Source organism: Hypanus sabinus (assembly GCF_030144855.1).
Source record: "Hypanus sabinus isolate sHypSab1 chromosome 1 unlocalized genomic scaffold, sHypSab1.hap1 SUPER_1_unloc_8, whole genome shotgun sequence".
NCBI lineage: Eukaryota > Metazoa > Chordata > Chondrichthyes > Myliobatiformes > Dasyatidae > Hypanus > Hypanus sabinus.
This window is the reverse complement of record NW_026778915.1, coordinates 401,738-429,629: the sequence shown is the minus strand read 5'-3', so window position 1 is coordinate 429,629 and position 27,892 is coordinate 401,738. Positions and strand designations below refer to the sequence as shown.

At 48.3% G+C, this 27,892-nt stretch overlaps 1 protein-coding gene across 2 annotated transcripts in view; it reads left to right on the top strand.

Moving 5' to 3' along the window:
* The window catches only part of LOC132385419 (cell adhesion molecule 4-like), a 212,063-nt gene extending 184,455 nt beyond the window's left edge, over positions 1 to 27,608 (top strand). For both annotated transcript variants that reach the window (XM_059957469.1, XM_059957467.1), the window contains one exon: positions 26,472 to 27,608. In XM_059957469.1, coding sequence (XP_059813452.1) covers positions 26,472 to 26,581 — 110 coding nt within the window. In that variant the 3' untranslated portion in view covers positions 26,582 to 27,608. The remainder of the gene's footprint in view (positions 1 to 26,471) is intronic.
* The last annotated feature ends 284 nt before the right edge of the window (positions 27,609 to 27,892 follow it).

Sequence of the window (27,892 nt, the reverse complement as noted above, 5' to 3'; positions counted from 1 at the left end):
CTCACACATTCATGTGAGTGTCTGACACACTAATCCCCTCTGTCTACACAATGTCCATATCCCTCCATTCCCCACACATTCATGTGTGTAACACACTAATCCCCTCTGTCTACACAATGTCCATATCCCTCCATTCCCCACACATTCATGTGTGTAACACACTAATCCCCTCTGTCTACACAATGTCCATATCCCTCCATTCCCCACACATTCATGTGTCTAACACACTAATCCCCTCTGTCTACACAATCTCCAATTCCCTCCATTCAGCACACATTCATGTGTCTGACACACTAATCCCCACTGTCTTCACAATGTCCATATCCTTCCATTCCCCACACATTCATGTGTGTCTCTGACACACTAATCCCCTCTGTCTACACAATGTCCATATCCCTCCATTCCCCACATATTCATCCCTGTGTCTAACACACTAATCCCCTCTGTCTACACAATGTCAATATCCCTCCATTCCCCATGCATTCATGTGTGTGTCTAACACACTAATCCAGTCTGTCTACACAATGTCCATATCCCTCCATTCCCCACACATTCATGTGAGTGTCTGACACACTAATCCCCTCCATCTACACAATGTCCAATTCCCTCCATTCCCCACACATTCATGTGTCTAACACACTAATCCCCTCTGTATACACAATGTCCAATTCCCTCCATTCCCCACACATTCATGTGTCTAACACACCAATCCCCTCTGTATACACAGTCCATATCCCTCCATTCCCCACACATTCATGTGTCTAACACACTAATCCCCTCTGTCTACGCAATGTCCAATTCCCTCCATTCCCCACACATTCATGCGTCTGTCACACTGATCCCCCTCTGTCTACACAATGTCCATATCCCTCCATTCCCCACACATTCATGTGTGTATGACACACTAATCCTCTATGTCTACACAATGTCCGTATCCCTCCATTCCTCACACATTCATGAGAGTGTCTGACACACTAATCCCCTCTGACTGCACAATGTACATATCCCTCCATTTCCCACACATTCATGGGTCAAACACGCTAATCCCCTCTGTCTGCACAATGTCATATCCCTCCATTCCCGACCTATTCATGGGTCTAACACACTAATCCCCTCTGTCTACACAATGTCCATATCATTCCATTCCCCACACATTCATGTGTCTAACACACTAATCCAGTCTGTCTACACAATGTCCATATCCCTCCATTCCCCACACATTCATGTGAGTGTCTGACACACTAATCCCCTCCATCTACACAATGTCCATATCCCTCCATTCTCCACACATTCATGTCTCTGACACACTAATCCCCTCTGTCTACACAATGTCCAATTCCCTCCATTCCCCACACATTCATGAGTCTAACACACTAATCCCCTCTGAATACACAGTCCATATCCCTCCATTCCCCACACATTCATATGTCTAACACACTAATCCCCTCTGTCTACACAATGTCCATATCCTTCCATTCCCCACACATTCATGTGTGTCTCTGACACACTAATCCCCTCTGTCTGCACTGTGTCCATATCCCTCCATTCCCCACACATTCATGTGTCTGACACTCTAATCCCCCCTGTCTACACAATGTCCGTATCCCTCCATTCCTCACACATTCATGTGAGTGTCTGAAACACTAACCCCCTCTGCCTACACAATGTACATATCCCTCCATTCCCCACACACTCATGGGTCAAACACGCTAATCGCCTCTGTCTACACAATGTCATATCCCTCCATTCCCGACCTATTCATGTGTCTAACACACTAATCCCCGCTGGCTACACAATGTCATATCCCTCCATTCCCCACACGTTCATGTGTGTGTCTAACACACTAATCCCCTCTGTCTACACAATGTCCATATCCCTCCATTCCCCATGCATTCATGTGTGTGTCTGACACAGTAATCCCCTCTGTCTACACAATGTCCATATCCCTCCATTCCCCACACATTAATGTGTGTGTCTGACACACTAATCCCCTCTGTCTACACAATGTCCATATCCCTCCATTCCCCACGCATTCATATGTGTGTCTGACACAGTAATCCCCTCTGTCTACACAATGTCCATATCCCTGATTCCCCACACATTAATGTGTGTGTCTGACACACTAATCCCCTCTGTCTACAGAATGTCCATACCCTCCATTCCCCACACATTAATGTGTCTAACACACTAATCCCCTCTGTCTGCACAATGTCCATATCCCTCCATTCCCCACACATTAATGTGTCTAACACACTAATCCCCTCTGTCTGCACAAAGTCCATATCCCTCCATTCCCCACACATTAATGTGTCTAACACGCTAATCACCTCTGTCTGCACAATGTCCATATCCCTCCATTCCCCACACATTCATGTGTGTGTCTGACACACAAATCCCCTCTGTCTACACAATGTCCATATCCCTCCATTCCCCACACATTCATGTGTGTATGACACACTAATCCCCTCTGTCTACACAATGTCCGTATCCCTCCATTCCCCACATATTCATGTGTGTGTCTGACACACTAATCCCCTCTGTCTACACAATGTCCATATCCCTCCATTCCCCACATATTCATGTGTGTCTGACACACTAATCCCCTCTGTCTACACAATGTCCATATCCCTCCATTCCCCACGCATTCATGTGTGTGTCTGACACACTAATCTCCTCTGTCTACACAATGTCCATATCACTCCATTCCCCACACATTCATGTGTGTATGACACACTAATCCCCTCTGTCTACACAATGTCCATATCCCTCCATTCCCCACATATTCATGTGTGTGTCTGACACACTCATCACCTCTGTCTACACAATGTCCATATCCCTCCATTCCCCATGCATTCATGTGTGTGCCTGACACAGTAATCCCCTCTGTCTACACAATGTCCATATACCTCCATTCCCCACACATTAATGTGTGTCTGACACACTAATCCCCTCTGTCTACACAATGTCCATATCCCTCCATTCCCCACACATTAATGTGTCTAACACACTAATCCCCTCTGTCTGCACAGTCCATATCCCTCCATTCCCCACACATTCATGTGTGTATGACACACTAATCCCCTCTGTCTACACAATGTCCATATCCCTCCATTCCCCACACATTCATGAGTGTGTCTAACACACTAATCCAGTCTGTCTACACAATGTCCATATCCCTCCATTCCCCACACATTCATGTGAGTGTCTGACACACTAATCCCCTCCATCTACACAATGTCCATATACCTCCATTCTCCACACATTCATGTCTCTGACACACTAATCCCCTCTGTCTACACAATGTCCAATTCCCTCCATTCCCCACACATTCATGTGTCTAACACACTAATCCCCTCTTTATACACAGTCCATATCCCTCCATTCCCCACACATTCATGTGTCTAACACACTAATCCCCTCTGTCTACGCAATGTCCAATTCCCTCCATTCCCCACACATTCATGCGCCTGACACACTAATCCACTCTGTCTACACAATGTCCATATCCTTCCATTCCTCACACATTCATGTGTGTGTCTGACACACTAATCCCCTCTGTCTACACAATGTCCATATACCTCCATTCCCCACACATTAATGTGTGTGTCAGACACACTAATCCCCTCTGTCTACACAATGTCATATCCCTCCATTCCCGACCTATTCATGTGTCTAACACGCTAATCCCCGCTGTCTACACAGTGTCATATCCCTCCATTCCCCACACGTTCATGTGTGTGTCTAACACACTAATCCCCTCTGTCTACACAATGTCCATATACCTCCATTCCCCACACATTAATGTGTGTGTCAGACACACTAATCCCCTCTGTCTACACAATGTCCATATCCCTCCATTCCCCACACATTCATGTGTCTGTCTAACACACTAATCCCCTCTGTCTACACAATGTCCAATTCCCTCCATTCCCCACACATTCATGGGTCTAACACACTAATCCTCTCTGTCTACACAATGTCCATATCATTCCATTCCCCACACATTCATGTGTCTAACACACTAATCGCCTCTGTCTACACAATGTCCGTATCGCTCCATTCCTCACACATTCATGTGAGTGTCTGACATACTAATCCCCTCTGTCTACACAATCTCCATATCCCTCCATTCCCCACACATTCAGGTGTGTATGACAAACTAATCCCCTCTGTCTACACAATGTCCATATCCCTCCATTCCCCACGCATTAATGTGTGTGTCTAACACACTAATCCAGTCTGTCTACACAATGTCCATATCCCTCCATTCCCCACACATTCATGTGAGTGTCTGACACACTAATCCCCTCTGTCAACACAATGTCCATATCCCTCCATTCTCCACACATTCATGTGTCTGACACACTAATCCCCTCTGTCTACACAATGTCCATATCCCTCCATTCCCCACACATTCATGTGTCTGACACACTAATCCCCTCTGTCTACACAATGTCCATATCCCTCCATTCCCCACTCATTCATGTCTCTGACACACTAATCCCCTATGTCTACACAATGTACGTATCCCTCCATTCCTCACACATTCATGAGAGTGTCTGACACACTAATCCCCTCTGCCTGCACAATGTACATATCCCTCCATTTCCCACACATTCATGGGTCAAACACGCTAATCCCCTCTGTCTACACAATGTCATATCCCTCCATTCCCGACCTATCCATGTGACTAACACACTAATCCCCGCTGTCTACACAATGTCATATCCCTCCATTCCCCACACGTTCATGTGTGTGTCTAACACACTAATCCCCTCTGTCTACACAGTGTCCATATCCGTCCATTCCCCACACATTCATGTGTGTGTCTGACACACTAATCCCCTCTGCCTACACAATGTACATATCCTTCCATTCCCCACACATTCATGTGTGTGTCTGACACACTAATCCCCTCTGTCTACACAGTGTCCATATTCCTCCATTCCCCACACATTCATGTGTGTGTCTGACACACTAATCCCCTCTGTCTACACAATGTCCAATTCCCTCCATTCCCAACACATTCATGTGTGTCTGACACACTAATCCCCTCTGTATACACAATGTCCCTATCCCTCCATTCCCCACACATTCATGTGTCTAACACACTAATCCCCTCTGTCTACGCAATGTCCAATTCCCTCCATTCCCCACACATTCATGCGTCTGTCACACTGATCCCCTCTGTCTACACAATGTCCATATCCCTCCATTCCCCACACATTCATGTGTGTATGACACACTAATCCTCTATGTCTACACAATATCCGTATCCCTCCATTCCTCACACATTCATGAGAGTGTCTGACACACTAATCCCCTCTGACTGCACAATGTACATATCCCTCCATTTCCCACACATTCATGGGTCAAACACGCTAATCCCCTCTGTCTGCACAATGTCATATCCCTCCATTCCCGACCTATTCATGGGTCTAACACACTAATCCCCTCTGTCTACACAATGTCCATATCATTCCATTCCCCACACATTCATGTGTCTAACACACTAATCCAGTCTGTCTACACAATGTCCATATCCCTCCATTCCCCACACATTCATGTGAGTGTCTGACACACTAATCCCCTCCATCTACACAATGTCCATATCCCTCCATTCTCCACACATTCATGTCTCTGACACACTAATCCCCTCTGTCTACACAATGTCCAATTCCCTCCATTCCCCACACATTCATGAGTCTAACACACTAATCCCCTCTGAATACACAGTCCATATCCCTCCATTCCCCACACATTCATATGTCTAACACACTAATCCCCTCTGTCTACACAATGTCCATATCCTTCCATTCCCCACACATTCATGTGTGTCTCTGACACACTAATCCCCTCTGTCTGCACTGTGTCCATATCCCTCCATTCCCCACACATTCATGTGTCTGACACACTAATCCCCCCTGTCTACACAATGTCCGTATCCCTCCATTCCTCACACATTCATGTGAGTGTCTGAAACACTAACCCCCTCTGCCTACACAATGTACATATCCCTCCATTCCCCACACACTCATGGGTCAAACACGCTAATCGCCTCTGTCTACACAATGTCATATCCCTCCATTCCCGACCTATTCATGTGTCTAACACACTAATCCCCGCTGGCTACACAATGTCATATCCCTCCATTCCCCACACGTTCATGTGTGTGTCTAACACACTAATCCCCTCTGTCTACACAATGTCCATATCCCTCCATTCCCCATGCATTCATGTGTGTGTCTGACACAGTAATCCCCTCTGTCTACACAATGTCCATATCCCTCCATTCCCCACACATTAATGTGTGTGTCTGACACACTAATCACCTCTGTCTACACAATGTCCGTATCCCTCCATTCCCCACGCATTCATGTGTGTCTCTGACACAGTAATCCCCTCTGTCTACACAATGTCCATATCCCTGATTCCCCACACATTAATGTGTGTGTCTGACACACTAATCCCCTCTGTCTACAGAATGTCCATACCCTCCATTCCCCACACATTAATGTGTCTAACACACTAATCCCCTCTGTCTGCACAATGTCCATATCCCTCCATTCCCCACACATTAATGTGTCTAACACACTAATCCCCTCTGTCTGCACAAAGTCCATATCCCTCCATTCCCCACACATTAATGTGTCTAACACGCTAATCACCTCTGTCTGCACAATGTCCATATCCCTCCATTCCCCACACATTCATGTGTGTGTCTGACACACAAATCCCCTCTGTCTACACAATGTCCATATCCCTCCATTCCCCACACATTCATGTGTGTATGACACACTAATCCCCTCTGTCTACACAATGTCCGTATCCCTCCATTCCCCACATATTCATGTGTGTGTCTGACACACTAATCCCCTCTGTCTACACAATGTCCATATCCCTCCATTCCCCACATATTCATGTGTGTCTGACACACTAATCCCCTCTGTCTACACAATGTCCATATTCCTCCATTCCCCACGCATTCATGTGTGTGTCTGACACACTAATCTCCTCTGTCTACACAATGTCCATATCACTCCATTCCCCACACATTCATGTGTGTATGACACACTAATCCCCTCTGTCTACACAATGTCCATATCCCTCCATTCCCCACATATTCATGTGTGTGTCTGACACACTCATCACCTCTGTCTACACAATGTCCATATCCCTCCATTCCCCATGCATTCATGTGTGTGCCTGACACAGTAATCCCCTCTGTCTACACAATGTCCATATACCTCCATTCCCCACACATTAATGTGTGTCTGACACACTAATCCCCTCTGTCTACACAATGTCCATATCCCTCCATTCCCCACACATTAATGTGTCTAACACACTAATCCCCTCTGTCTGCACAGTCCATATCCCTCCATTCCCCACACATTCATGTGTGTATGACACACTAATCCCCTCTGTCTACACAATGTCCATATCCCTCCATTCCCCACACATTCATGAGTGTGTCTAACACACTAATCCAGTCTGTCTACACAATGTCCATATCCCTCCATTCCCCACACATTCATGTGAGTGTCTGACACACTAATCCCCTCCATCTACACAATGTCCATATACCTCCATTCTCCACACATTCATGTCTCTGACACACTAATCCCCTCTGTCTACACAATGTCCAATTCCCTCCATTCCCCACACATTCATGTGTCTAACACACTAATCCCCTCTTTATACACAGTCCATATCCCTCCATTCCCCACACATTCATGTGTCTAACACACTAATCCCCTCTGTCTACGCAATGTCCAATTCCCTCCATTCCCCACACATTCATGCGCCTGACACACTAATCCACTCTGTCTACACAATGTCCATATCCTTCCATTCCTCACACATTCATGTGTGTGTCTGACACACTAATCCCCTCTGTCTACACAATGTCCATATACCTCCATTCCCCACACATTAATGTGTGTGTCAGACACACTAATCCCCTCTGTCTACACAATGTCATATCCCTCCATTCCCGACCTATTCATGTGTCTAACACGCTAATCCCCGCTGTCTACACAGTGTCATATCCCTCCATTCCCCACACGTTCATGTGTGTGTCTAACACACTAATCCCCTCTGTCTACACAATGTCCATATACCTCCATTCCCCACACATTAATGTGTGTGTCAGACACACTAATCCCCTCTGTCTACACAATGTCCATATCCCTCCATTCCCCACACATTCATGTGTCTGTCTAACACACTAATCCCCTCTGTCTACACAATGTCCAATTCCCTCCATTCCCCACACATCCCTGTGTCTAACACACTAATCCCCTCTGTCTACACAATGTCAATATCCCTCCATTCCCCATGCATTCATGTGTGTGTCTAACACACTAATCCAGTCTGTCTACACAATGTCCATATCCCTCCATTCCCCACACATTCATGTGAGTGTCTGACACACTAATCCCCTCCATCTACACAATGTCCAATTCCCTCCATTCCCCACACATTCATGTGTCTAACACACTAATCCCCTCTGTATACACAATGTCCAATTCCCTCCATTCCCCACACATTCATGGGTCTAACACATTAATCCCCTCTGTCTACACAATGTCCATATCATTCCATTCCCCACACATTCATGTGTCTAACACACTAATCCCCTCTGTCTACACAATGTCCGTATCGCTCCATTCCTCACACATTCATGTGAGTGTCTGACACACTAATCCCCTCTGTCTACACAATGTCCATATCCCTCCATTCCCCACACATTCATGTGTGTAACACACTAATCCCCTCTGTCTACACAATGTCCATATCCCTCCATTCCCCACACATTCATGTGTGTAACACACTAATCCCCTCTGTCTACACAATGTCCATATCCCTCCATTCCCCACACATTCATGTGTCTAACACACTAATCCCCTCTGTCTACACAATCTCCAATTCCCTCCATTCAGCACACATTCATGTGTCTGACACACTAATCCCCACTGTCTTCACAATGTCCATATCCTTCCATTCCCCACACATTCATGTGTGTCTCTGACACACTAATCCCCTCTGTCTACACAATGTCCATATCCCTCCATTCCCCACATATTCATCCCTGTGTCTAACACACTAATCCCCTCTGTCTACACAATGTCAATATCCCTCCATTCCCCATGCATTCATGTGTGTGTCTAACACACTAATCCAGTCTGTCTACACAATGTCCATATCCCTCCATTCCCCACACATTCATGTGAGTGTCTGACACACTAATCCCCTCCATCTACACAATGTCCAATTCCCTCCATTCCCCACACATTCATGTGTCTAACACACTAATCCCCTCTGTATACACAATGTCCAATTCCCTCCATTCCCCACACATTCATGTGTCTAACACACCAATCCCCTCTGTATACACAGTCCATATCCCTCCATTCCCCACACATTCATGTGTCTAACACACTAATCCCCTCTATCTACGCAATGTCCAATTCCCTCCATTCCCCACACATTCATGCGTCTGTCACACTGATCCCCTCTGTCTACACAATGTCCATATCCCTCCATTCCCCACACATTCATGTGTGTATGACACACTAATCCTCTATGTCTACACAATGTCCGTATCCCTCCATTCCTCACACATTCATGAGAGTGTCTGACACACTAATCCCCTCTGACTGCACAATGTACATATCCCTCCATTTCCCACACATTCATGGGTCAAACACGCTAATCCCCTCTGTCTGCACAATGTCATATCCCTCCATTCCCGACCTATTCATGGGTCTAACACACTAATCCCCTCTGTCTACACAATGTCCATATCATTCCATTCCCCACACATTCATGTGTCTAACACACTAATCCAGTCTGTCTACACAATGTCCATATCCCTCCATTCCCCACACATTCATGTGAGTGTCTGACACACTAATCCCCTCCATCTACACAATGTCCATATCCCTCCATTCTCCACACATTCATGTCTCTGACACACTAATCCCCTCTGTCTACACAATGTCCAATTCCCTCCATTCCCCACACATTCATGAGTCTAACACACTAATCCCCTCTGAATACACAGTCCATATCCCTCCATTCCCCACACATTCATATGTCTAACACACTAATCCCCTCTGTCTACACAATGTCCATATCCTTCCATTCCCCACACATTCATGTGTGTCTCTGACACACTAATCCCCTCTGTCTGCACTGTGTCCATATCCCTCCATTCCCCACATATTCATGTGTCTGACACACTAATCCCCCCTGTCTACACAATGTCCGTATCCCTCCATTCCTCACACATTCATGTGAGTGTCTGAAACACTAACCCCCTCTGCCTACACAATGTACATATCCCTCCATTCCCCACACACTCATGGGTCAAACACGCTAATCCCCTCTGTCTACACAATGTCATATCCCTCCATTCCCGACCTATTCATGTGTCTAACACACTAATCCCCGCTGGCTACACAATGTCATATCCCTACATTCCCCACACGTTCATGTGTGTGTCTAACACACTAATCCCCTCTGTCTACACAATGTCCATATCCCTCCATTCCCCATGCATTCATGTGTGTGTCTGACACAGTAATCCCCTCTGTCTACACAATGTCCATATCCCTCCATTCCCCACACATTAATGTGTGTGTCTGACACACTAATCCCCTCTGTCTACACAATGTCCATATCCCTCCATTCCCCACGCATTCATGTGTGTGTCTGACACAGTAATCCCCTCTGTCTACACAATGTCCATATCCCTGATTCCCCACACATTAATGTGTGTGTCTGACACACTAATCCCCTCTGTCTACAGAATGTCCATACCCTCCATTCCCCACACATTAATGTGTCTAACACACTAATCCCCTCTGTCTGCACAATGTCCATATCCCTCCATTCCCCACACATTAATGTGTCTAACACACTAATCCCCTCTGTCTGCACAAAGTCCATATCCCTCCATTCCCCACACATTAATGTGTCTAACACGCTAATCACCTCTGTCTGCACAATGTCCATATCCCTCCATTCCCCACACATTCATGTGTGTGTCTGACACACAAATCCCCTCTGTCTACACAATGTCCATATCCCTCCATTCCCCACACATTCATGTGTGTATGACACACTAATCCCCTCTGTCTACACAATGTCCGTATCCCTCCATTCCCCACATATTCATGTGTGTGTCTGACACACTAATCCCCTCTGTCTACACAATGTCCATATCCCTCCATTCCCCACATATTCATGTGTGTCTGACACACTAATCCCCTCTGTCTACACAATGTCCATATCCCTCCATTCCCCACGCATTCATGTGTGTGTCTGACACACTAATCTCCTCTGTCTACACAATGTCCATATCACTCCATTCCCCACACATTCATGTGTGTATGACACACTAATCCCCTCTGTCTACACAATGTCCATATCCCTCCATTCCCCACATATTCATGTGTGTGTCTGACACACTCATCACCTCTGTCTACACAATGTCCATATCCCTCCATTCCCCATGCATTCATGTGTGTGCCTGACACAGTAATCCCCTCTGTCTACACAATGTCCATATACCTCCATTCCCCACACATTAATGTGTGTCTGACACACTAATCCCCTCTGTCTACACAATGTCCATATCCCTCCATTCCCCACACATTAATGTGTCTAACACACTAATCCCCTCTGTCTGCACAGTCCATATCCCTCCATTCCCCACACATTCATGTGTGTATGACACACTAATCCCCTCTGTCTACACAATGTCCATATCCCTCCATTCCCCACACATTCATGAGTGTGTCTAACACACTAATCCAGTCTGTCTACACAATGTCCATATCCCTCCATTCCCCACACATTCATGTGAGTGTCTGACACACTAATCCCCTCCATCTACACAATGTCCATATACCTCCATTCTCCACACATTCATGTCTCTGACACACTAATCCCCTCTGTCTACACAATGTCCAATTCCCTCCATTCCCCACACATTCATGTGTCTAACACACTAATCCCCTCTTTATACACAGTCCATATCCCTCCATTCCCCACACATTCATGTGTCTAACACACTAATCCCCTCTGTCTACGCAATGTCCAATTCCCTCCATTCCCCACACATTCATGCGCCTGACACACTAATCCACTCTGTCTACACAATGTCCATATCCTTCCATTCCTCACACATTCATGTGTGTGTCTGACACACTAATCCCCTCTGTCTACACAATGTCCATATACCTCCATTCCCCACACATTAATGTGTGTGTCAGACACACTAATCCCCTCTGTCTACACAATGTCATATCCCTCCATTCCCGACCTATTCATGTGTCTAACACGCTAATCCCCGCTGTCTACACAGTGTCATATCCCTCCATTCCCCACACGTTCATGTGTGTGTCTAACACACTAATCCCCTCTGTCTACACAATGTCCATATACCTCCATTCCCCACACATTAATGTGTGTGTCAGACACACTAATCCCCTCTGTCTACACAATGTCCATATCCCTCCATTCCCCACACATTCATGTGTCTGTCTAACACACTAATCCCCTCTGTCTACACAATGTCCAATTCCCTCCATTCCCCACACATTCATGGGTCTAACACACTAATCCTCTCTGTCTACACAATGTCCATATCATTCCATTCCCCACACATTCATGTGTCTAACACACTAATCGCCTCTGTCTACACAATGTCCGTATCGCTCCATTCCTCACACATTCATGTGAGTGTCTGACATACTAATCCCCTCTGTCTACACAATCTCCATATCCCTCCATTCCCCACACATTCAGGTGTGTATGACAAACTAATCCCCTCTGTCTACACAATGTCCATATCCCTCCATTCCCCACGCATTAATGTGTGTGTCTAACACACTAATCCAGTCTGTCTACACAATGTCCATATCCCTCCATTCCCCACACATTCATGTGAGTGTCTGACACACTAATCCCCTCTGTCAACACAATGTCCATATCCCTCCATTCTCCACACATTCATGTGTCTGACACACTAATCCCCTCTGTCTACACAATGTCCATATCCCTCCATTCCCCACACATTCATGTGTCTGACACACTAATCCCCTCTGTCTACACAATGTCCATATCCCTCCATTCCCCACTCATTCATGTCTCTGACACACTAATCCCCTATGTCTACACAATGTACGTATCCCTCCATTCCTCACACATTCATGAGAGTGTCTGACACACTAATCCCCTCTGCCTGCACAATGTACATATCCCTCCATTTCCCACACATTCATGGGTCAAACACGCTAATCCCCTCTGTCTACACAATGTCATATCCCTCCATTCCCGACCTATCCATGTGTCTAACACACTAATCCCCGCTGTCTACACAATGTCATATCCCTCCATTCCCCACACGTTCATGTGTGTGTCTAACACACTAATCCCCTCTGTCTACACAGTGTCCATATCCGTCCATTCCCCACACATTCATGTGTGTGTCTGACACACTAATCCCCTCTGCCTACACAATGTACATATCCTTCCATTCCCCACACATTCATGTGTGTGTCTGACACACTAATCCCCTCTGTCTACACAGTGTCCATATTCCTCCATTCCCCACACATTCATGTGTGTGTCTGACACACTAATCCCCTCTGTCTACACAATGTCCAATTCCCTCCATTCCCAACACATTCATGTGTGTCTGACACACTAATCCCCTCTGTATACACAATGTCCCTATCCCTCCATTCCCCACACATTCATGTGTGTGTCTGACACATTAATCCCCTGTCTACACAGTGTCCATATCCCTCCATTCCCCACACATTCATGTGTCTGACACACTAATCCCCTCTGTCTACACAATGTCCGTATCCCTCCATTCATCACACATTCATGTGAGTGTCTGACACACTAATCCCCTCTGCCTACACAATGTACATATCCCTCCATTCCTCACACATTCATGTGAGTGTCTGACACACTAATCCCCTCTGTCTACACAGTGTCCATATCCCTCCATTCCTCACACATTCATGTGAGTGTCTGACACACTAATCCCCTCTGTCTACACAATGTCCATATCCCTCCATTCCCCACACATTTGTGTGTGTTTGACACACTAATCCCCTCTGTCTACACAGTGTCCATATCCCTCCATTCCCCACACATTCATGTGTCTGACACACTAACCCCTCTGTCTACACAATGTCCATATCCCTTCATTCCCCACACATTAATCTCTGTGTCTAACACACTAATCCCCTCTGCGTACACAATGTCCATATCCCTCCATTCCCCACACATTCATCTCTGTGTCTAACACACTAATCACCTCTGTCTACACAATGTCCATATCCCTCCATTCCCCACACATTCATGTGTGTGTCTGACACACTAAACCCCTCTGCCTACACAATGTCCATATCCCTTCATTCGCCACACATTCATCTCTGTGTCTAACACACTAATCCCCTCTGCGTACACAATGTCCATATCCCTCCATTCCCCACACATTCATCTCTGAGTATAACACACTAATCACCTCTGTCTACACAATGTCCATATCCCTCCATTCCCCACTCATTCATGTGTGTGTCTGACAGACTAATCCCCTCTGCCTACACAATGTACATATCCCTCCATTCCCCACACATTTATGTGTGTGTCTGACACACTAATCCCCTCTGTATACACAATGTCGATATCCCTCCATTCCCCACACATTCATGTGTGTGTCTGACACTAATCCCCTCTGCCTACACAATGTACATATCCCTCCATTCCCCACACATTCATGTGTCTGTCTAACACACTAATCCCCTCTGTCTACACAATGTCCAATTCCCTCCATTGCCCACACATTCATGGGTCTAACACACTAATCCCCTCTGTCTACACAAAGTCCATATCCCTCCACTCCCCACACATTCATGTGTCTGTCTAACACACTAATCCCCTCTGTCTACACAATGTCCAATTCCCTCCATTGCCCACACATTCATGGGTCTAACACACTAATCCCCTCTGTCTACACAATGTCCATATCCCTCCACTCCCCACACATTCATGTGTCTGTCTAACACACTAATCCTCTCTGTATACACAATATCCATATCACTCCATTCCCCACACATTCATGTGTCTAACACTCTAATCCCCTCTGTATACACAATGTCCATATCCCTCCATTCCCCACACATTCATGTGTCAAACACACTAATCCCCTCAGTCTACACAAGGTCATATCCCTCCATTCCCCACACATTCATGTGTGTGTCTGACAGACTAATCCCCTCTGTCTACACAATGTCCGTATCCGTCCATTCCCCACACATTAATGTGTGTGTCTGACACACTAATCCCCTCTGCCTACACAATGTACATATCCCTCCATTCCCCACACATTCATGTGTGTGTCTGACACACTAATCCCCTCTGTCTCCACAGTGTCCATATTCCTCCATTCCCCACACATTCATGTGTGTGTCTGACGCACTAATCCCCTCTGTCTACACAATGTCCAATTCCCTCCATTCCCCACACATTCATGGGTCTAACACACTAATCCCCTCTGTCTACACAATGTCCATATCATACCATTCCCCACACATTCATGTGTCTAACACACTAATCCCCTCTGTCTACACAATCTCCAATTCCCTCCATTCAGCACACATTCATGTGTCTGACACACTAATCCCCTCTTTCTACACAATGTCCATATCCCTCCCTTCCCCACACATTCATGTGTGTAACAGACTAATCCCCTCTGTCTACACAATGTCCATATCATTCCATTCCCCACACATTCATGTGTCTAACAGACTAATCCCCTCTGTCTACACAATCTCCAATTCCCTCCATTCAGCACACATTCATGTGTCTGACACACTAATCCCCTCTGTCTTCACAGTCCAGATCCTTCAATTCCCCACACATTCATGTGTGTCTCTGACACACTAATCCCCTCTGTCTACACAATGTCCATATCCCTCCATTCCCCACATATTCATCCCTGTGTCTAACACACTAATCACCTCTGTCTACACAATGTCCATATCCCTCCATTCCCCATGCATTCATGTGTGTGTCTAACACACTAATCCAGTCTGTCTACACAATGTCCATATCCCTCCATTCCCCACACATTCATGTGAGTGTCTGACACACTAATCCCCTCCATCAACACAATGTCCAATTCCCTCCATTCCCCACACATTCATGTGTCTAACACACTAATCCCCTCTGTATACACAATGTCCAATTCCCTCCATTCCCCACACATTCATGTGTCTAACACACCAATCCCCTCTGTATACACAGTCCATATCCCTCCATTCCCCACACATTCATGTGTGTCTGACGCACTAATCCCTTCTATCTACACAATGTCCATATCCTTCCAGTCCCCACACATTCATGTGTCTGTCTAACACACTAATCCCCTCTGTCTACACAATGTCCAATTCCCTCCATTCCCCACACATTCATGGGTCTAACACACTAATGCCCTCTGTCTACTCAATGTCCATATCATTCCATTCCCCACACATTCATGTGTCTAACACACTAATCCCCTCTGTCTACACAATCTCCAATTCCCTCCATTCAGCACACATTCATGTGTCTGACACACTAATCCCCTCTGTCTACACAATGTCCATATCCCTCCATTCCCCACATATTCATGTGTGTATGACACACTAATCCCCTCTGTCTACACAATGTCCATATCCCTCCATTCCCCACACATTCATGTGTCTAACACACTAATCCCCTCAGTCTTCACAATGTCCATATCCTTCCATTCCCCACACATTCATGTGTGTCTCTGACACACTAATCCCCTCTGTCTACACAATGTCCATATCCCTCCATTCCCCACATATTCATCCCTGTGTCTAACACACTAATCCCCTCTGTCTACACAATGTCCAATTCCCTCCATTCCCCACACATTCATGGGTCTAACACACTAATCCTCTCTGTCTACACAATGTCCATATCATTCCATTCCCCACACATTCATGTGTCTAACACACTAATCGCCTCTGTCTACACAATGTCCGTATCGCTCCATTCCTCACACATTCATGTGAGTGTCTGACATACTAATCCCCTCTGTCTACACAATCTCCATATCCCTCCATTCCCCACACATTCAGGTGTGTATGACAAACTAATCCCCTCTGTCTACACAATGTCCATATCCCTCCATTCCCCACGCATTAATGTGTGTGTCTAACACACTAATCCAGTCTGTCTACACAATGTCCATATCCCTCCATTCCCCACACATTCATGTGAGTGTCTGACACACTAATCCCCTCTGTCAACACAATGTCCATATCCCTCCATTCTCCACACATTCATGTGTCTGACACACTAATCCCCTCTGTCTACACAATGTCCATATCCCTCCATTCCCCACACATTCATGTGTCTGACACACTAATCCCCTCTGTCTACACAATGTCCATATCCCTCCATTCCCCACTCATTCATGTCTCTGACACACTAATCCCCTATGTCTACACAATGTACGTATCCCTCCATTCCTCACACATTCATGAGAGTGTCTGACACACTAATCCCCTCTGCCTGCACAATGTACATATCCCTCCATTTCCCACACATTCATGGGTCAAACACGCTAATCCCCTCTGTCTACACAATGTCATATCCCTCCATTCCCGACCTATCCATGTGTCTAACACACTAATCCCCGCTGTCTACACAATGTCATATCCCTCCATTCCCCACACGTTCATGTGTGTGTCTAACACACTAATCCCCTCTGTCTACACAGTGTCCATATCCGTCCATTCCCCACACATTCATGTGTGTGTCTGACACACTAATCCCCTCTGCCTACACAATGTACATATCCTTCCATTCCCCACACATTCATGTGTGTGTCTGACACACTAATCCCCTCTGTCTACACAGTGTCCATATTCCTCCATTCCCCACACATTCATGTGTGTGTCTGACACACTAATCCCCTCTGTCTACACAATGTCCAATTCCCTCCATTCCCAACACATTCATGTGTGTCTGACACACTAATCCCCTCTGTATACACAATGTCCCTATCCCTCCATTCCCCACACATTCATGTGTGTGTCTGACACATTAATCCCCTCTGTCTACACAGTGTCCATATCCCTCCATTCCCCACACATTCATGTGTCTGACACACTAATCCCCTCTGTCTACACAATGTCCGTATCGCTCCATTCATCACACATTCATGTGAGTGTCTGACACACTAATCCCCTCTGCCTACACAATGTACATATCCCTCCATTCCTCACACATTCATGTGAGTGTCTGACACACTAATCCCCTCTGTCTACACAGTGTCCATATCCCTCCATTCCTCACACATTCATGTGAGTGTCTGACACACTAATCCCCTCTGTCTACACAATGTCCATATCCCTCCATTCCCCACACATTTGTGTGTGTTTGACACACTAATCCCCTCTGTCTACACAGTGTCCATATCCCTCCATTCCCCACACATTCATGTGTCTGACACACTAACCCCTCTGTCTACACAATGTCCATATCCCTTCATTCCCCACACATTAATCTCTGTGTCTAACACACTAATCCCCTCTGCGTACACAATGTCCATATCCCTCCATTCCCCACACATTCATCTCTGTGTCTAACACACTAATCACCTCTGTCTACACAATGTCCATATCCCTCCATTCCCCACACATTCATGTGTGTGTCTGACACACTAATCCCCTCTGCCTACACAATGTCCATATCCCTTCATTCGCCACACATTCATCTCTGTGTCTAACACACTAATCCCCTCTGCGTACACAATGTCCATATCCCTCCATTCCCCACACATTCATCTCTGAGTATAACACACTAATCACCTCTGTCTACACAATGTCCATATCCCTCCATTCCCCACTCATTCATGTGTGTGTCTGACAGACTAATCCCCTCTGCCTACACAATGTACATATCCCTCCATTCCCCACACATTCATGTGTGTGTCTGACACACTAATCCCCTCTGTATACACAATGTCGATATCCCTCCATTCCCCACACATTCATGTGTGTGTCTGACACTAATCCCCTCTGCCTACACAATGTACATATCCCTCCATTCCCCACACATTCATGTGTCTGTCTAACACACTAATCCCCTCTGTCTACACAATGTCCAATTCCCTCCATTGCCCACACATTCATGGGTCTAACACACTAATCCCCTCTGTCTACACAAAGTCCATATCCCTCCACTCCCCACACATTCATGTGTCTGTCTAACACACTAATCCCCTCTGTCTACACAATGTCCAATTCCCTCCATTGCCCACACATTCATGGGTCTAACACACTAATCCCCTCTGTCTACACAATGTCCATATCCCTCCACTCCCCACACATTCATGTGTCTAACACACTAATCCTCTCTGTATACACAATATCCATATCACTCCATTCCCCACACATTCATGTGTCTAACACTCTAATCCCCTCTGTATACACAATGTCCATATCCCTCCATTCCCCACACATTCATGTGTCAAACACACTAATCCCCTCAGTCTACACAAGGTCATATCCCTCCATTCCCCACACATTCATGTGTGTGTCTGACAGACTAATCCCCTCTGTCTACACAATGTCCGTATCCGTCCATTCCCCACACATTAATGTGTGTGTCTGACACACTAATCCCCTCTGCCTACACAATGTACATATCCCTCCATTCCCCACACATTCATGTGTGTGTCTGACACACTAATCCCCTCTGTCTACACAGTGTCCATATTCCTCCATTCCCCACACATTCATGTGTGTGTCTGACGCACTAATCCCCTCTGTCTACACAATGTCCAATTCCCTCCATTCCCCACACATTCATGGGTCTAACACACTAATCCCCTCTGTCTACACAATGTCCATATCATACCATTCCCCACACATTCATGTGTCTAACACACTAATCCCCTCTGTCTACACAATCTCCAATTCCCTCCATTCAGCACACATTCATGTGTCTGACACACTAATCCCATCTTTCTACACAATGTCCATATCCCTCCCTTCCCCACACATTCATGTGTGTAACAGACTAATCCCCTCTGTCTACACAATGTCCATATCATTCCATTCCCCACACATTCATGTGTCTAACAGACTAATCCCCTCTGTCTACACAATCTCCAATTCCCTCCATTCAGCACACATTCATGTGTCTGACACACTAATCCCCTCTGTCTTCACAGTCCAGATCCTTCAATTCCCCACACATTCATGTGTGTCTCTGACACACTAATCCCCTCTGTCTACACAATGTCCATATCCCTCCATTCCCCACATATTCATCCCTGTGTCTAACACACTAATCCCCTCTGTCTACACAATGTCCATATCCCTCCATTCCCCATGCATTCATGTGTCTAACACACTAATCCCCTCTGTATACACAATGTCCAATTCCCTCCATTCCCCACACATTCATGTGTCTAACACACCAATCCCCTCTGTATACACAGTCCATATCCCTCCATTCCCCACACATTCATGTGTGTCTGACGCACTAATCCCTTCTATCTACACAATGTCCATATCCTTCCAGTCCCCACACATTCATGTGTCTGTCTAACACACTAATCCCCTCTGTCTACACAATGTCCAATTCCCTCCATTCCCCACACATTCATGGGTCTAACACACTAATGCCCTCTGTCTACTCAATGTCCATATCATTCCATTCCCCACACATTCATGTGTCTAACACACTAATCCCCTCTGTCTACACAATCTCCAATTCCCTCCATTCAGCACACATTCATGTGTCTGACACACTAATCCCCTCTGTCTACACAATGTCCATATCCCTCCATTCCCAACATATTCATGTGTGTATGACAGACTAATCCCCTCTGTCTACACAATGTCCATATCCCTCCATTCCCCACACATTCATGTGTCTAACACACTAATCCCCTCTGTCTTCACAATGTCCATATCCTTCCATTCCCCACACATTCATGTGTGTCTCTGACACACTAATCCCCTCTGTCTACACAATGTCCATATCCCTCCATTCCCCACATATTCATCCCTGTGTCTAACACACTACTCCCCTCTGTCTACACAATGTCCATATCATTCCATTCCCCATGCATTCATGTGTGTGTCTAACACACTAATCCAGTCTGTCTACACAATGTCCATATCCCTCCATTCCCCACACATTCATGTGAGTGTCTGACACACTAATCCCCTCCATCTACACAATGTCCAATTCCCTCCATTCCCCACACATTCATGTGTCTAACACACTAATCCCCTCTGTATACACAATGTCCAATTCCCTCCATTCCCCACACCTTCATGTCTCTGACACACTAATCCCCTCTGTCTACACAATGTCCAATTCCCTGCATTCCCCACACATTCATGGGTCAAACACACTAATCCCCTCTGTCTACACAATGTCATATCCCTCCATTCCCCACACAATCATGTGTGTGTCAGACACACTAATCCCCTCTGTCTACACAGTGTCCATATCCCTCCATTCCCCAAACATTCATGTGTGTCTAACACACTAATCCCCTCTGTCTACACAGTGTCCATATCCCTCCATTCCCCACACATTCATGTGTCTGACACACTAATCCCCTCTGTCTACACAATGTCCGTATCCCTCCATTCCTCACACATTCATGTGAGTGTCTGACACACTAATCCCCTCTGCCTGCACAATGTACATATCCCTCCATTCCCCACACATTCATGGGTCTAACACACTAATGCCCTCTGTCTACTCAATGTCCATATCATTCCATTCCCCACACATTCATGTGTCTAACACACTAATCCCCTCTGTCTACACAATCTCCAATTCCCTCCATTCAGCACACATTCATGTGTCTGACACACTAATCCCCTCTGTCTACACAATGTCATATCCCTCCATTCCCGACCTATTCATGTGTCTAACACACTAATCCCCGCTGTCTACACAGTGTCCAAATCCCTCCATTCCCCAAATATTCATGTGTGTGTCTAACACACTAATCCCCTCTGTATACACAGTCCATATCCCTCCATTCCCCACACATTCATGTGTCTAACACACTAATCCCCTCTGTCTACGCAATGTCCAATTCCCTCCATTCCCCACACATTCATGCGTCTGACACACTAATCCCCTCTGTCTACACAATGTCCATATCCCTCCATTCCCCACCCATTCATGTGTCTAACACACTAATCCCCTCTGTCTTCACAATGTCCATATCCTTCCATTCCCCACACATTCATGTGTGTCTCTGACACACTAATCCCCTCTCTCTACACAATGTCCAATTCCCTCCATTCCCCACACATTCATGGGTCAAACACGCTAATCCCCTCTGTCTACACAGTGACCATATCCCTCCATTCCCCACACATTCATGTGTCTGACACACTAATCCCCTCTGTCTACACAATGTCCGTATCCCTCCATTCCTCACACATTCATGTGAGTGTCTAACACACTAATCCCCTCTGTCTACACAATGTCCAATTCCCTCCATTCCCAACACATTCATGTGTGTCTGACACACTAATCCCCTCTGTATACACAATGTCCATATCCGTCCATTCCCCACACATTCATGTGTGTGTCTGACACACTAATCCCCTCTGCCTACACAATGTACATATCCCTCCATTCCCCACACATTCATGTGTGTGTCTGACACACTAATCCCCTCTGTCTACACAGTGTCCATATCCCTCCATTCCCCACACATTCATGTGTCTGACACACTAATCCCCTCTGTCTACACAATGTCCATATCCCTCCATTCCCCACACATTCATGTGTGTGTCTGACACACTAATCCCCTCTGCCTACACAATGTCCATATCCCTCCATTCCCCACACATTCATCTCTGTGTCTAACTCACTAATCACCTCTGTCTACACAATGTCCATATCCCTCCATTCCCCACGCATTCATGTGTGTGTCTAACACACTAATCCAGTTTGTCTACACAATGTCCATATCCCTCCATTCCCCACACATTCATGTGTGTGTCTGACACACTAATCCCCTCTGCCTACACAATGTCCATATCCCTCCATTCCCCACACAATCATGTGTGTGTCTAACACACTAATCCCCTCTGTCTACACAATGTCCAATTCCCTCCATTCCTCACACATTCATGTGAGTGTCTGACACACTAATCCCCTCTGTCTACACAATGTCCATACCCCTCCATTACCCACACATTCATGTGAGTGTCTGACACACTAATCCCCTCTGTCTACACAATGTCCAATTCCCTCCATTCCCCACACATTCATGTGTCTAACACACTAATCCCCTCTGCCTATACAATGTCCATATCCCTCCATTCCTCACACATTCATGTGCCAGACTCACTAATCCCCTCTGCCTACACAATGTCCATATCCCTCCATTCCCCACACATTCATGTGTGTGTCTGACACACTAATGCCCTCTGTCTACACGATGTCCATACCCCTCCATTACCCACACATTCATGTGAGTGTCTGACACACTAATCCCCTCTGTCTACACAATGTCCAATTCCCTCCATTCCCCACACATTCATGTGTCTAACACACTAATCCCCTCTGCCTATACAATGTCCATATCCCTCCATTCCTCACACATTCATGTGCCAGACTCACTAATCCCCTCTGCCTACACAATGTCCATATCCCTCCATTCCCCACACATTCACGTGTCTGTCCATTAGTGTTTGAAACATCTCTACCATATCCGCCCCCACCACCACCCCTGGCAGAGCATTGCAGGCACCCACCAGTCTGAAGGAAAAATTTTAACCCCCACAGCTCATTTAATCTTCCCCCCCCCCCACCCCCGACCTCAAATGCATGCCCTCTCCTGCTGGACATTCTCCTCCTGGGAGAAAAGATTCCAGTTGTCCTCTCGATAAATTCCTCTGAGAATTTTATAAAGCTCTATCCGGTCTCCGCTCAGAACCCGTTTAAACCTGCCGGCACCAGTTTCCTGGCCTTAACCCACGGGCCTTGTTTCTCCTTGATTTGCTTCTGCCCCATTCTGTGGGATCTCACTCTGCCTGCCCTGCCACCATCCACTGTTAACCCCACAGGGCATCTCCTGCATGGAATTCCGCTCCCTGCTGGAGTTTCACTCCTATTATTTTTTGGGAGTTTGGATCGATTCAGGTGCTGATTTGATACTGAGAAAAATCTCTCCCTCCCCCCCCATCTCCCTCCTCTCTCTCCCCCTCCATCACCCCCCTCACCTCCTCTCCATCTCCCCCTCACCCCCTCCCCATCTCCTCCCTCTCCCTCCCCCCCATCTCCCCCCAACCCCTCTCCATCTCCCCCCTCACCCCCTCTCCATCTCCCCCCTCACCCCCTCTCCATCTCCTCCCTCTCTCTCTGCTCCATCTCCCCCCAACCCCTCTCCATCTCCCCCCTCACCCCCTCTCCATCTCCTCGCTCTCTCCCCCTCCATCTTCCCCCTCACCCCCTCTCCATCTCCTCCCTCTCTCTCCCCTCCATCTCCCCTCACCCCCTCTCCATCTCCCCCCTCACCCCCTCTCCCTCCCTCCTCTCTCTCCCCTCCATCTCCCCTCACCTCCTCTCCATCTCCCCCTCACCCCCTCCCCATCTCCTCCCTCTCTCTCTGCTCCATCTCCCCCCAACCCCTCTCCATCTCCCCCCTCACCCCCTCTCCATCTCCTCGCTCTCTCCCCCTCCATCTTCCCCCTCACCCCCTCTCCATCTCCTCCCTCTCTCTCCCCCTCCAACCCCCTCTCTCTCCCCCTCCATCACCCCCCTCACCCCCTCTCCATCTCCCCCTCACCCCCTCCCCATCTCCTCCCTCTCTCTCTGCTCCATCTCCCCCCAACCCCTCTCCATCTCCCCCCTCACCCCCCCATCTCCCTCCTCTCTCTCCCCCTCCATCACCCCCCTCACCTCCTCTCCATCTCCCCCTCACCCCCTCCCCATCTCCTCCTCACCCCCTCCCCATCTCCTCCCTCTCTCTCCCCTCCATCTCCCCTCACCCCCTCTCCATCTCCCCCCTCACCCCCTCTCCCTCCCTCCTCTCTCTCCCCTCCATCACCCCCCTCACCCCCTCTCCATCTCCCCCTCACCCCCTCCCCATCTCCTCCCTCTCTCTCTGCTCCATCTCCCCCCAACCCCTCCCCATCTCCCCCCTCACCCCCTCTCCATCTCCCCCTCACCCCCTCCCCATCTCCTCCCTCTCTCTCCCCTCCATCTCCCCTCACCCCCTCTCCATCTCCCCCCTCACCCCCTCTCCCTCCCTCCTCTCTCTCCCCTCCATCTCCCCTCACCCCCTCTCCATCTCCCCCCTCACCCCCTCTCCATCTCCCCCTCACCCCCTCCCCATCTCCTCCCTCTCTCTCCCCTCCATCTCCCCTCACCCCCTCTCCATCTCCCCCCTCACCCCCTCTCCCTCCCTCCTCTCTCTCCCCTCCATCTCCCCTCACCCCCTCTCCATCTCCCCCCTCACCCCCTCTCCATCTCCTCCTTCTCTCTCCCCCATCTCCCCCCAACCCCTCTCCATCTCCCCCCTCACCCCCTCTCCATCTCCCTCCTCTCTCTCCCCCTCCATCTCCCCCCACCCCCTCTCCATCTCCCTCCTCACCCTCTCTCCATCTCCTCCCTCTCTCTCCCCTCCATCTCCCCTCACCCCCTCTCCATCTCCCCCCTCACCCCCTCTCCATCTCCTCCCTCTCTCTCCCCCATCTCCCCCCACCCCCTCTCCATCTCCCTCCTCACCCCCTCTCCATCTCCTCACTCTCTCCCCCTCCATCTTCCCCCTCACCCCCTCTCCATCTCCTCCCTCTCTCTCCCCCTCCATCCCCCTCTCTCTCCCCCTCCATCTCCCCCCTCTCTCCCCCTCCATCTCCCCCCTCACCCCCTCTCCATCTCCCCCCTCACCCCCTCTCCATCTACCCCGTCTCTCCCCCTCCCTCCCCCCTCTCTCTCCCCCATCTCCTCCCTCTTTCTCCCCCTCCATCTCCCCCCTCACCCCCTCTCCATCTCCCTCCTCTCTCCCCTCCATCTCCCCCCTCACCCCCTCCATCTCCCTCCTCTCCCCTCCATCTCCCCCCTCACCCCCCTCTCCATCTCCCTCCTCTCTCCCCTCCATCTCCCCCTCACCCCCTCTCCATCTCCCTCCTCTCTCCCCTCCATCTCCCCCCTCACCCCCCTCTCCATCTCTCTCCCCTCCATCTCCCCCCTCACCCCCCTCTCCATCTCCCTCCTCTCTCCCCTCCATCTCCCCCCTCACCCCCTCTCCATCTCCCTCCTCTCTCCCCTCTCCCTTTCTCTCTCCCCTCCCCCTCTCTCTTTCTCCCTCCCCCTCCCACTTCCCCCTTTCTTCCCCTCTCCTCTCTCCCCTCCACCCCACGGATCCCCAGGGTCATACCTGACCCACGAAGCCAGCCGGTTGGATGAACACGGAGAGGTTTGCGAGGCTTTCATCAACGGCAATGATAGTCACGATCAGAAGAAGGAATATTTCATCTAGTCTCTGGAGGCGATGGACTGGGTCAGCAGCCATCGCTCCACACCTCTTCTTCAAAGACTCAGTGACTCTTGGATTTTTTAACGCTTATCTTGGGAATAAGGAATAGACAGTCTGTCTCCCTGGAAAGAACTGACCCGCCTCGGGATTTGAAAACAGATATACTATATGATAAACAGAAGAAAACTTGGTGGTGCCGAAGCAAGTTTTGCAAAGCCGTGGGCCACCAGGATCACGGAGCGTTGCTGAACATGGTGGGCGTCCCTCGCCTCGAATCCCTCCGGTGGGCGTCCCTCGCCTCGAATCCCTCCGGTGGGCGTCCCTCGCCTCGAATCCCTCCGGTGGGCGTCCCTCCGGCTCGGAGACCGACAGACCGGCACCTGATGGGGATGGGATTGAGTCTGGTGCTGGGAATATTCACCAACGCAAACTGAGACTAACACGACCGCCACTGACTCCCTCTGGTGACTGTGAGCCCAGACTACTAGGCTGCACCAGGGAACTGTTCGGCCCATCGTGCTGGCACTGAGCCCCAACTCCAGTTCCAGGCCCACCGCTGCTCTTCCCCACCAGGATTTCCAAGCCTGGAATTCCCCGGAACAGCTGGAGAGGAGAGCCAGGTGGGGGGGTGTCCAGCAGGGGCTCAATGGTGGGACAGGGGAGTGAGAGGTGGGGGGAGAGAGGTTTGTTTACTCCAGACCAAGGAGAGATTGGATTCTCTCTCTCTCGCTCTCTCTGCACCCCATTTCCAATCGTTGGGGAGGAAAGGACGTCATACTCAACTGACCCCTGACCTTCCAGCCTTGCCCTTTGACCTTCTAGGCATTTCCAGCATTCCTGCCTTTTGGCTGAGAGCTCTTGACCCTCACCCACTCCATCTTCGGTCCTGTCATGGGGTCCCAAGTCAGTCTGTGTGGATCCCGGCCATTCCCAACACCCCCCCTCACCTTCCTTCCCGGTTCCCTCCCAACCTGTCCGTCAAAGGTCATGTCCCAAGTCGGAGTAGGGTCAGTCTCTTCCTGTTCTCTGGATGGATGCGGGGGGGGGGGGCAAGTGATAGGGCAGGGGGAATAGTTTGATGGTGGCACCAGTGAGGCATGAGACAAGGGGGTGGGGCAATTACAGGGTTCAGCAGGTTCAATGGGCCGAATGCCAAATTTCTGCTCCTGTTTTATGGTGTCTCTCAGGAAGCCCTCACCCAGTAAGTCTGGGAGAGTTCCCAGCACCTGCCCCGAACCAGCTACCCGCCAGGACTCGGCCATTCTGTTGTCTCACCCTGGACAAGGTGGGTGTGAGCCCCTCGAACTGTGTGAG